Source organism: Eulemur rufifrons, chromosome 19, assembly GCF_041146395.1.
Source record: "Eulemur rufifrons isolate Redbay chromosome 19, OSU_ERuf_1, whole genome shotgun sequence".
Classification (NCBI taxonomy): Eukaryota; Metazoa; Chordata; class Mammalia; order Primates; family Lemuridae; genus Eulemur; species Eulemur rufifrons.
Window position 1 is genome coordinate 57,903,076 of NC_091001.1, and position 13,077 is coordinate 57,916,152.

A 13,077-nucleotide genomic window follows, 5' to 3' on the forward strand; every position below is an offset into this window, starting at 1 on the left:
CCTGGCTAATTTTTCTATTTTTTTTTTTTTTTAGTAGAGATGGGGTCTCACTCTTGCTTAGGTTAGTCTCGAACTCCTGACCTCAGGCAATCCTCCTGCCTCGGCCTCCTAGAGTGCTAAGGTTACAGGTGTGAGCCACCATGCCCAGCTGAAAAGTTTTTTTACACAGGTGAATTTGATTTATACATATATAGTCTTGTATGCTCTCCATTGTTTTATTTTGTCACATTTTTTCTTTTGTTACTAATTTACTGTTTTCTTATTTCTTCCCTTTACCCCCATGCCTGCCCCTACTGTTTTGCTTAAGATTTTGGATGTTTTACAGTTTGATTTTAACTCTTTTAGAGATAAGTTAAGGCTGTTGGTGTGCCCATCGCCCGAATAGTTCATTGTACCTGTTGGGTAGATTTTTACCCCTCCCCTTCTCCCCTTTCTTCCTTCTTGATTTCCAATGAATTTTACTTCTCTCTGTGCCCATGTGTGCCCATCAATCAGTTCCAAATCGTTAGAGAGCATATGTGGTGTTTGTTTTTCCATTCCTGGGATACTTCACTTAGGATAATGGTCTCCAGTTCTATCCAAATTGATGCAAAAGGCATTAATTCATTTCTTTTTATGGCTGCGTAGTACTCCATGGTATATATACACCACATTATGTTAATTCACTCATAAATTGACGGGCACTTAGGTTGATTCCACATCTTTGCAATTGTGAATTGTGCTGCAATAAACATTCGAGTGCAGGTGTATTTTTGATAAAAATGACTTCTTCTCCTTTGGGTATATACCCAGTAGTGGGATTGTTGGATCGAATGGTAATCTACTTTTAGCTCTCTGAGAAATCTCCATACTGTTTTCCATAGAGGTTGTCCTAATTTGCAGTCCCAACAACAGTGTATAAGTGTTCCTTTCTCTCTGCATCCATGCCAACATCCATTGTTTTTTGACTTTTTAATAGTACCCATCCTGAGAGGGGTAAGGTGATATTTCATTGTGGGGTTTTGTTTTTTGTTTTTTTTTTTTTGAGAGTCTCACTCTGTTGCCCGGGCTAGAGTGTCGTGGTGTCAGCCTAGCTCACAGCAACCTCAAACTCCTGGGCTCAAGCAATCCTTCTGCCTCAGCCTCCGGAGTAGCTGGGACCACCACAGGCATGCGCCACCATGCCCGGCTAATTTTTTTCTATATATATTTTTAGCTGTCCAGATAATTTCTTTCTATTTTTAGTAGAGACAGGGTCTTGTTCTTGCTCAGGCTGGTCTCGAACTTCTGACCTGGAGCAATCCTCCCGCCTCGGCTTCCCAGAGTGCTAGGATTACTATAGGCGTGAGCCACCGTGCTTGGCCTCATTGTGGTTTTAATTTGCATTTCCCTGATGGTTAGTGACACTTGAGCATTTTTTCATGTTGGCTATTTGTCTATCTTCTTTTGAAAAGCTTCTATTCACATCTTTTGCCCACTTCTTTATGTGGCTGTTTGTCTTTTTCTTGCTGATTTGTTTGAGTTCTTTGTAGATTCTGGATCTACAGATGTATAGTTTGTGAATAGTTTCTCCCATTCAGTAGGTTGTCTATTTGCTCTGTGATTATTTCTCCAGCTGTACAAAAGCTTTTTAATTTAGTCGAGTACCATTTATTTATTTTTGTTGTTTCTGTATCATGTATTTCTTGATTTATCAGCTTTAAAGATGCAATTAGCTCATTTAACACTAACTTTAACCTCCCTTTCATCTGCCTATCCTCTTCCTAATGGTCTTTTTTGCTTTTATTCTTGCTTTTTTTGCATGGATGTCTGAAGAATTCATTCTTTTTCCTTGAAGTTCAGTACCATCACCAACATATGTCCCAGTATTGATCATTACATGCAAATTTTTCCTAGGACTTAGTAGGAAACTTAAAGTTTCTTTTTAAGTTGTAGCTTTAATTCTTCCTTATCTATTTATTACTTTTCTGTTGTTTCATTAGAGATAACAACAGATATCACTGTGTTGGATTTTCACTGTCAGTCTTCAAATTCCATTATTTTTCTAATTGCTTTCATTTCTTTCTTCTCTTAATTGGTATAATTTTTTCACTTCAATTTGTTATTCTATCCCCTAAATCTACCTTTTCATCTCATTATCACATCAACTTTTATGTCACACATTTCACGTCTTCTAAAATTACTTAGAGTATAAAATGTTTAGGAAAAATTTTCTTGTACCTTCTAGAGCATGCTTGTACAGATTATATTTCCATCTTTCTTTTGCAAGCTATGTCTCCCGTACTACCCACTGCAGAGTTGCAATGTTTTGTTGCTTAATCTTATTATTTTTGTGTGGTAAAAATCGTATGACATTAAATTTACCATCTTAACCATTTTAAGTGTACAGTATATTCACATTGTTGTGCAACAGATCTCTAACTTTTTCATCTTGTAATACTGAAATTACACCCACTGAACACTAATTCTCTGTCCACTCTCTCCGCAGCTCTTGGCAACTACCTTTCTACTTTCTCTTTCTACGATTTCAACTACTTTAGATACTTCATATTGAATGCAATCAAACTGCGTTTGTCCTTCGTGACTGGCTTATTTTGCTGAGTATATTGTCCTCAAGGTTCATTCATCATGTAGCATGTGACAGGATTTCTTTCTTTTTTAAGACTCTACAATCCCTTTTTATGTTTATAACACATTTTATTATATTTCTAGTCGACAAATAGTAATTCACATTTTCTAAATACATTCATCTGTTGTTGAACATTTGGATTGCTTCCACCTCTTGGCTATTGTGAATAATGCTATGATAAACATAGATGTGCAGATATCTTTTTGAGGTCTTCCTTAAATTCCTTTTTTTTTTTTCCTTGAGACAAGGTCTTGCTCTGTTGCCTCGGCTAGTGTGCCACGGCATCTTCATAGCTCACTGCAACCTCAAACTCTTGGGCTGGAACTACAAACATGCACCACCATGCCAAGATAATTTTTCTAGTTTTTATAGAGACAGGTTCTCGCTATGTTGCTCAAGCTGATGTTGAACTCCTGGGCTCAAGTGATCCTCCTGCCTTGGCCTCCCAAAGTGCCTTAATTATAGGTGTGAGCCACTGCACCAGGCTGAATTCTTTAGGTTATATGCCCAGATGTGGGATTGCTGGATCATACGGTAATTCTTTTTGATTTTTTGAGGAACCTACACTATTTTCCATAATGCCTGCACCATTTCACATTCCCGTCAAGAGCGCACAATGTTTCCAATTTCTCTGCATATGCACCAATACTTGTTATTTTGTTCTTTTGATAATGGCCTTCCTAGTGGGTGTGAGGTGGTATCTCACTGTGGTTTTGATTTGCATTTCTGTTATGATTAGAGATGTTGAGCATCTTTTCATATGCTTATTAGCCATTAGTATATCATCTTTGAAGAACTGTCTATTCAAGTCCTTTGCCCATTTTAAAATAAGGTTGGTTGTTTTCTTCTTGTTGAGCTGCAGAAGTTCCTTATATATTCTGGATATTAACCCCTTATCAGATATGTGATTTACAAATATTTTCTCCCATTCTGTAGGTTTCCTATTCATGCTCATTATTTTATTGTTTCCTCTGGCATGTAGAAGTTGTCAACTTTGATACATCTCATTTGTTTATTTTTGCTTTTGTTGTCTGTGCTTTCGGTGTCACATCCAAGAAATTGTTGCCAAGTTCAATGTCCTGAAGCTTGTCCCCTATGTTTTCTTCTAGGAGTTTTACAGTTTTAGATGTTACATTTATGTTTCTACTCCATTTTGAGTTAATTTTTGTATATGATGTAAAGACAGGGTCCAATTTCATTCTTTTGAATATGGATATTCACTCTTCCCAATACCATTTGTTGAAAAGACAATTATTTCCCCATTGTGTAGTCTTGGTGCCCTTGTCAAAAATCATTTATTTTATACCCTCTTGATGTAAGCAGTTGAACCGAGACTATTTTCAAAATACAGTTTAGGTAGATTAGCTCCTTGATTCCTTTCTCTCCTTAGCTAGGTACTGTTCTATTACTCTAAGAAGTAAAGCTTGACAGGTAGTAATGGTTTGTGTTCTATATGCTTTTCTTTTATGTCAGAAAAAGGGGGCCATAAAAAACATAAATAGATTTAACTTTGGTTCTGTTTCATTGCAATTTTTTAAAAAGTTTATATTATATTTATGCTCTCACTGTCTTTGTAACAGTCTTCTGGAATACCTTTAGGTTTTCCCTGTTTTAGTACTGAGACATGATGTTTCACTTTCAATAGATATCAGCCTTACATATTTATTTTTAATCTTGTTTCTAAGTTGCTACTATCTTTTTCTAGAATAAATATTTTACAAATCAATACAAATATCCACAAAGATAAAGTAGCATTGAAAGTATTTGCATAAGAAAGCAAAAAAAAAAAAAAGAACCTTTATTTAAATCATGGGACTATATTCTCATCAGAGTAAAATGGAAACACACATACACTGACACTCATGTACATACAGAGACACAGATACACATACACACACACATCTCTCAATCCCATTACCTTCAATATTTATCTGTAAGGATTCTTCATCTTCTGGCCAGGCTTCCATAGGAACTGTCGTCTTACCATGGATCTTCTCTTTCTGTTTAACGGCTTTAGTGTCTGGTAGGTTTTTAATCTTTGTGTCTTGTACTTGAGCTGAGTGCTCTGCAGCAGTAATACCACGGGAATCTAAAAGAGGGAAATTAATACATTATACAAACAGGAAGTTGACGATTTTACTTTATTTTTTTTAGAGACAGGTCTCACTGTTGCCCAGGTGGGAGTGCAGTGATGTGATCATAGCTCACTGTAACCTTGACTTCTTGGACTTAAGTGATCCTCCTGCCTCGGCCTCCTGAGTGGCTGGGACTACAGGCATGCATCACACATAGATAAATTTTTTATTTTTTGTAGAGACAAATTCCTGACCTCAAGAGATCCTCCTGCCTCAGCTTCCCAAAGTGCTGGGAATACAAGTGTGAACCAATGCTCCTGGCCAACAAAAAATATTTAAAAATACCTTTTAAGCATCTATTATGTGAAAGGCTTTGTTACTGGCATTAAGAAAAAAATAAAAAGACCGCTCAGAAATGTGTTTAGAAAACAATCTAGGCCGGGCGTGGTGGCTCACGCCTGTAATCCTAGCACTCTGGGAGGCCGAGGTGGGCGGATCGTTTGAGCTCAGGAGTTCGAGACCAGCCTGAGCAAGAGCGAGACCCCATCTCTACTAAAAAAAAAAAAAATAGAAAGAAATTATATGGACAGCTAAAAATATATATAGAAAAAATTAGCCGGGCATGGTGGTGCATGCCTGTAGTCCCAGCTACTCGGGAGGCTGAGACAGGAGGATCGCTTGAGCCCAAGAGTTTGAGGTTGCTGTGAGCTAGGCTGACGCCACGGCACTCACACTAGCCTGGGCAACAGAGTGAGACTCTGTCTCAAAAAAAAAAAAAAAAAAAAAAAAAAAGAAAACAATCTAAAATGGGGTCAAAAGTCATGTACATAAATAGATGTCATACCAAGTTAATGAATTACAGCATAAAAGAGAGACAGATAAAAAGGTATAATATCCAATGGGGGAAAAGCTAATTCCACCTAGGAGTATCACAGAACTCTGGACAATTGACTTGGACATTAGAAGACAGCTAAGATGGGATATACATTGAGATGGAAAGAAAAAGGTATTTTAGGCAAAAGTGACTACATAACAAAAGAATGGAGTCAGGAAAGCAACTGAGCAACCAAGAAATAGTGCTAGTATGTGGTTTATTTGATTATAGAATTTATGAGGAAAAGAAATAAGAACTAGCATTCTAAAGGTTGTTTGGGAGCTGATTCTGATGTTCTGGAAGACTATGCTAAAAGAGTTTAGATTTTATTCTTAAGGCAATGGAAACTAAAGTTTTTGATTAGGAGACTAATGTGATCAAAACTGTTTCTGGACCATTCATTTAGCAACAGTAAAAAAAGGGGTAAAATTTTGAAGTGTTGTGCAGAATACAATATCTTTTTTAGAAAAGCGAAACATGAAGAAGAGAAGTGGCTAACTATGCTCTAAAATGTGTTTCTAGTTTACAATTGTGGCAGAAACTGCCATCTGTCCTCTAATATCCATTTTTCTTTTCCTCAAAAATAGAACCCTAACTTTAGCTGGGCATATGGGTACCTGAATAAAGACTATTTCCCAGCCTCCCTGGCAATTTAGCTTGGTGTGACCATGTGTCTAAGTCTGGCCAACAGGATGTAAGAGGAATGGTACATGTAACTTCTGAGAAGTATGCGTAAAGGAAGAAATATGCTTTTTCTTTCCCTTTCTTCCTGCTTGCTGGAATAGGGGCTGATGGCTTCAGCTTGAGAATGGAGGCCAAAAGTGTTAGAATAACAGGAGAGTAAGAGCTTTGTTTCTTGAATACTCTGGAGCACTATGTCACCACTGGATGTCTACCTCTGGGTTTTTAGGAGATAGAGAAATAATTTTTTGTCTTCTTTAAGCCAATGTTATTTCGTTTTTGTTTTCATCCCTCAGAGCCAAAACTAATCCTAAATGAACACGTTATTATAGACATTTTTAATCAGAATAATCCAAATGAAGTAAAATAACCAGAAAGGTAGGAAGTTAACAGCCTGAATTCAAAAAGAATAAAGGATTATATACAACAACGGTATTATAGAGTCAGTATCTCATGGTGTTGAAATATTTTTTCAGCAGAGGTAAAAGTCCATTAAATGAATTTCTGGCAATGAGATTAATTTGTTTACTATATCCAAAAGTTCTCCAGAAATATCTCAGAGAGCTTTAAATAGGCCAATTTTACCTGCCAAAGTATATAAAAAATGTAGCTTAACTATTTTAAATATGAACAAAATAAAGGAGGATTGAAGATAGCAAAAAGAGAATAGAGAATACATTTCTGTTTATAGCCTTAAAGGAATAGTCTCATTTTAGAAGACCAGAAGAAAATAATATGCAGACAATCCAGTTTAGCTACCTGCAGTGTCTTTCTGCAAGGATTCTTTGTCTTCAGGCTGGGCAACTTTAGTCACTGCCCTTGTACTAATGATTTCTTCTTTCTGTTTTTTGTCTGAGAGGTTCTCATCACCAGTAATGGGCACTTGTACTGAAGCATCTGGAATAACAACATATTTGATCTCACAGAGAAGAAAAAGATAAACATCATAGACAAGTAACTCCCTCAAAAAACACCCACGAACAAAACTTCAAATCCCTTTATATTAGGAAAAAAGCACCTCTTAGGCTCCACTATGTAAAAACTATGACATAAATTAGAAACTTTTCCATATTTTTAGTGTACAACAATTTAAATGTAATAACACTTTAAATAAAATCTGTTCTTTGATGGCTTGATGTAATGGTTAAAAAAAAAAAAAAAAGAAAAACAGTATAGGCCTGGTGTCGTAGCTCACGCCTGTAATCTCAGCACTTTGGGAGAAGAGGCAGGAGGATCACTTGAGGCCAGGAGTTTGAGACCACCCTGAGCAACAGCGACCCTGTCTCTAAAAAAAAAAAAAAAAAAAAAATTAGCCAGCATGGTGGCACATACCTCTAGGAGGCTGAGGCAGGAGGATCACTTGAGCAGTGGCTATAACCACGCTATGAGCACTCCAGCCTGGGCAACAGAGTAAGACTCTTTTTTAAGTCTCTTAAAAAAAAAAAATACATATATGTGTGTGTGTGTGTGTGTGTATTTAGAGAGAGAGAGAGAGAGAGAGATATCAGGTATGTTTTTCAAAGTAAAAAAGTAGATTTGAACAATGCTTTCAAGTTTTTTGGCCTAGTCAAAGTTTTTATCACTTAATGGAGCCAATTTTGGTATTTCATATAATCCAAGAAAAGCATTTATATCATCTGTATTTTATATATAGCATTCTTATATAATTTTTAAACATCTCATGTAGTTCTAGCTTTTTAAATTTGTCTAATATTTTCTATTTCTATTTTCTTTATCATTTTTCATTTCTTATCTGTGAGTAGGAATATTCTTCAACAAAAAAATTGGAAAGGCAATAGAGATTAAAAACACAACAAACACCAGTTTTGTTATTTACCATGCTATGTCTTTTAAATTTATTCATTTTTCTAATTTCTATTACTGCAATCTTCCTAATCTCTCAATGTCTTCTGAAATTTTTAGATCATTAAAATTTTTTTTAATGTTAATAAAATATTTCAGGATCACTAAAAGTATATAACATAATGAACACCAAAGTATCTACCATAGAGCTTAAGAAAGAAAACATTGTAGATACAATGATTTCCTGTGTAAGGTCTCAATGATGCCATTCTCTCTTCTCAAGAGTAACCTTTATACTGAATTTAGAGTTTATCAATCTCAAGGATGTTTTTTAACTCTACTACACTGCATATAATAATCAACAATGTACAGTATTGTTATGCATGTCTTTAAACTTTATACAAAAAGTATAATACTGTATGTACCTTTAAGCAACATGCCTTTTTCACTCAATGTGATTTTGAGATTTAGTCACATTAAGATATGTGACTCTGATTCCAAAGTTAGGTAGTACTCTATTCTATTAATATATCAATTCACCTGTTGATCAATTTACGGCATTGAAAAGTACTGAAAAGCTTTTTAGTATTGAAAAGCATTGCAATGAACATTCTTGTAAAATTATATGAGTTCCAAATATCTTTTCTCAGTCTGTATCTTATCTTTTAATTGCTTATGGTACCTTTTATGCACACAATTTTCATTTTAATAATGTCACTTTGATTACATTTTTCCTTTAGGATCTGTGCTTTGTGTGTCTTGTTTAAGAAATCCTTAATTATCTCATGGTCATAAGGATAGACCATCTAAATTCTAAAAGTTTAAAGTTTTCCTTTTTACATTTAATATTCCTGGAATACTATACATTTTGGTTTAGGTGCAGTAGTGATTTATGTGATTTGATTTTTTCCTGTACACATAATCAGTGGTCCAAACATTATTTTTATTTATTTATTTTTTGAGACAGAGTCTCACTTTGTTGCCCGGGCTAGAGTGCCATGGCGTCAGCCTAGCTCACGGCAACCTCAAACTCCTGGGCTCAAGCAATCCTACTGCCTCAGCCTCCCGGGTAGCTGGAACTACAGGCATGCGCCACCATGCCCGGCTCATTTTTTCTATATATTTTTAGTTGTCCAGCTAATTTCTTTCTATTTTTAATAGAGACGGGGTCTTGCTCTTGCTCAGGTTGGTCTTGAACTCCTGAGCTCAAATGATCCACCCGCCTCGGCCTCCCAGAGTGTTAGGATTACAGGCGTGAGCCACCACGCCTGGCCCAGACATTACTGAATAGTTCATCTTCACCCTTTCTCCATGGATTGTTATGCCATTTCTGTATATATTAAGTCTCCACATTCATGGTTGTGTTTCTGGGTAACCACTCTGTTTCATTTTTTTTTTTTCTGTGTATTCTTTTGCAAATGATGTCTTAAATAAACTACATGTATAATTAAGTGTTGGTGTCTCTTGAAGGTGCTGACTCGGGAAGGGGGGGTGGGGGGGAGGGACATACACCTACCTGATGGGTGCAACGCGCACTACCTGGGGAACGGACACGCCTGGAGCTCTGACTTGGGGGGAAAGGCGGTACATGGGCAACGTATGTAACCTGCAATTCTGTATCCCCCATAACAATAAGACGAAATAAAAAAAAAAAAAAAGTGTTGGTGTCTGATATGGCAAGTTCCCTTACCTTATTCTTTAAATGTACTTTTTGATTTTCCATAAAAATTCTAGAATCAGCCTGTCAAATTCCATGAAAAATTCTATTGGAATTTGAGTGGCAATGCATTGGATTTAGAAATTAATTTGGGAAAACTGACATCTTAAATTTATTATTATGATTGTATAATCCTCCAGGTCTTCCTTAATATATTTCAATGTAGTTATATAATTTTCTCTAAGAGAGTCTTGTATGTCCTTTTTAGACATTTCTAATACCTTATCTATCTTTTAAAAAGATCTCTTTTATTGTATAGAAAAACGTGCAGAAAAATGCACAAACATAGAGCTCAGTGAATTATCAATAAGCAAGTGTATACAACCTTACCTAGGCCAAGAAATAAAATCTGGCTAGACACCTACCTGCTCTCCCCATTCTTCCTTCCTACCTCCTTCGTGCTGAGGGTAACACTTATCTGATTTTAATACAACAAACTAGTTTTGAATTTTCAACTTTTTATGGAATAATATAGTATTTTTTGTTGTATCTTGCTTTTTTCTCTCACATTGTTTGCAAGATTAAGTATTGTTACATATATTTATCATTCACTCATTCCCATTTGCTAATTAGTATTCAATAGTATTAGTATTCCATAATTTATCCACTCCACTGGATAAATACTGGGCATCTGGGTAGTTTCCAGTTAGGAGCTATTAGAAATATTGCTGTGAAGAATATTTGTATGTGTGTCTTTTGGTGCTCGTGTGAATCCCCTTCTGTTGAGTATACAGTTAGGTACAGAACTGTTAGGGCATGTAGTTTACGCTTTTGTGTAATTTAGTAGGTAATGCCAAACTGCTTTCCCAAGTCACTATACCAATGTTTACTCTCACCAGCAGTGAATGAGTTCTGCTTGTTCTACATTCTTACCAACACAGTACTGTCTTTTTCATTTCAGTCATCCTTGTGAGTATGTAGAGCTTATTGTGGTTTTAATTTGCATTTCCCTGATGATTAATGAAGTAAAATATTTTGTATATGTTTATTGGATATTCTCTTTTGTAAAGTACCCATCCAAGTCTTTTGCTCATTTTTCTATTGGGTTGAATATCTTTTTCATATTGCTTTGTAAGAGTTCTTCTTACACTATGGATGTAAGTCTTTTGTGGGATACATGTATCACAAATATCTTCCCTACTCTGGCTTGCCTTTCACTCTCTTATTTGGTATTTATAATTTATAGAATTTCTTACTTTAATGTGTGTCATATTTGTCAATATTTTCCCTTATGGGTACTGGGTTTTCTTTTTGGGTAGGGGGATCCAGTTTAATGGTGAGGTATAGCCAGTGAGTTCTTCCTGCAGACTATGTTGGAGCTCACTTAGTTCCCTGCCAATTTTCCCATATCTACCCTCTCCCGAGGTATCTTACGGTGGGACCTTAGGGTTATCTGTGTCAACCAAATTGCCACTGGCATATAGGTAGTGGCAAATAGGTAAGGGATTTCCTAGTGCATGAGGGTTTTCATTTATGAATTATACTTTTAAAAATATTTTTCCTTATTATTTACTTGGCAGTCTCAACATTAGCTGGCAGATATACCTCTTTCACCTCATTTAAAAAGGTATTTATAAACAGACTTCAATATGCTTTGCAGTGCAACAAAAATCACCTAGAGAATAAATGTGTGTGCTTTGGCAAGCAGACCTCACCCATTTTCCTCACAAGGGCACTGATGCCATCATACAAAGTCATTAACACTATGCCAAAACTAGAACACAGAGCCACCCTATGTTTAAAAAGTTCCCTGGGATCAGTAGCACTTATTTGGCTAATAGTTACACATAGGAATAAAAAAGTGTGAATGTAACAAATAAACACAGGCAATTATACTTTTAGAATTTTTAGTGACTATTGGAGTTTTCATTTAATAAATATTATTAATATCATGTATCAACTAAAGAAGTATAATGTCAGAGATGCAGAAGAAAAAAAGCAAGTGGATCCCTAAAGATTAAAAGCTTTCATAAAACAGTGAGACTTCTAACTAGGAATAAGGTTGAAACTCAAATACCCACAGTGACGAGACAGCTAAGATGGACGAATGAAGCAGACTGGATCTGAGAGTTGTGGAGGCTGAAGCAAACAGGAGAATGGATGTTGTGTCTGCAGAGGATAGCCATGGCTAAGCTGCAGGTGATTACTGCCATGAAAGAATGTGAGCCAAATGTAACCAAATATTATGATTTTTTTAAGAGAAGCTCAAAATCTTATTTTTAAATGTTGGCAGCAAAATAAAAAAGTTTTAAAACATCATGTGAGCCACATATCTCCCTGCAGAATCTAGCCTATGAGATGTTAGTTTGCAACATCTGAAAGAGATAAACTCATGAGGCAATTTAATCAAGACTCTTTTATGGATTTTAGTCTCTAAAACACACTTGACTGGATATTATTTCATTTCAAAAGTTATTATACATTGTATTTTATTCCCCATGGTGAAAATAAAGCTTCAGTGTTTTCAAAAATCTTACCTTTTTTTTTTTTTGAGACAGAGTGTCACTTTGTTGCCCTGGCTAGAGTGAGTGCCGTGGCATCAGCCTCGCTCACAGCAACCTCAAACTCCTGGGCTTAAGTGATCCTACTGCCTCAGCCTCCCGAGTAGCTGGGACTACAGGCATGCGCCACCATGCCCGGCTAATTTTTTTTATATTTTTAGCTGTCCATATAATTTCTTTCTATTTTTTTTTAGTAGAGACGGGGTCTCGCTCTTGCTCAGGCTGGTCTCGAACTCCTGACCTCGAGCGATCCACCCGCCTCGGCCTCCCAGAGTGCTAGGATTACAGGCGTGAGCCACCGCGCCCAGCCAATTTTACCTTCTTGTATACACCTAATATAACAGCAAGGAGAAAAGTTTGCATAACAAAGCAGGAAAATGGATAAAAAAATTGGACAATATTTTCATTTAGGATAAAGGGAGGGGGTGGGGAAAACCACAAAATATACTATGCCAAACCAGTTACCTGCATTATCTTTCTGCAAGGGTTTTTTCCCCACTGGCAAGAATGCCTTACTCATTGCCCTCTTACTGTAGATCCCTTCTTTATGTTTAATGTTAACAGTGGCTGAGAGGTCATCATCCCTGGTGCCTAGCACCTGAGCTGGGAAGTCTGGAGCAATGGCATCATTGGATCCTATGGAAAAATGGGAAAGTAATACAATTAACACAAACATAGACAAGAAGTTGAAAAAGATTTTTTAAAAAATTGCCTCTTAGACCACTTCTATAAAAAAGGTACTACAATGGGAACGTTGTAAGGCAATTAGGAGATGCTAGTCAAACTGAAGCTGTAAGACATATAGAATAAATTTCAAC

The 13,077-nt window shown here is 36.2% G+C and overlaps 1 protein-coding gene across 1 annotated transcript in view; it reads right to left on the reverse strand.

Moving 5' to 3' along the window:
- ALMS1 (ALMS1 centrosome and basal body associated protein) overlaps nucleotides 1–13,077 on the reverse strand; it is a 169,892-nt gene that overhangs the window by 51,616 nt on the left and 105,199 nt on the right. The window contains exons 13-15 of the mRNA XM_069494170.1: nucleotides 12,725–12,895; nucleotides 6,998–7,135; nucleotides 4,527–4,697 (exon numbers count right to left, since the gene is read on the reverse strand). Coding sequence (XP_069350271.1) covers nucleotides 4,527–4,697; nucleotides 6,998–7,135; nucleotides 12,725–12,895 — 480 coding nt within the window. The remainder of the gene's footprint in view (nucleotides 1–4,526; nucleotides 4,698–6,997; nucleotides 7,136–12,724; nucleotides 12,896–13,077) is intronic.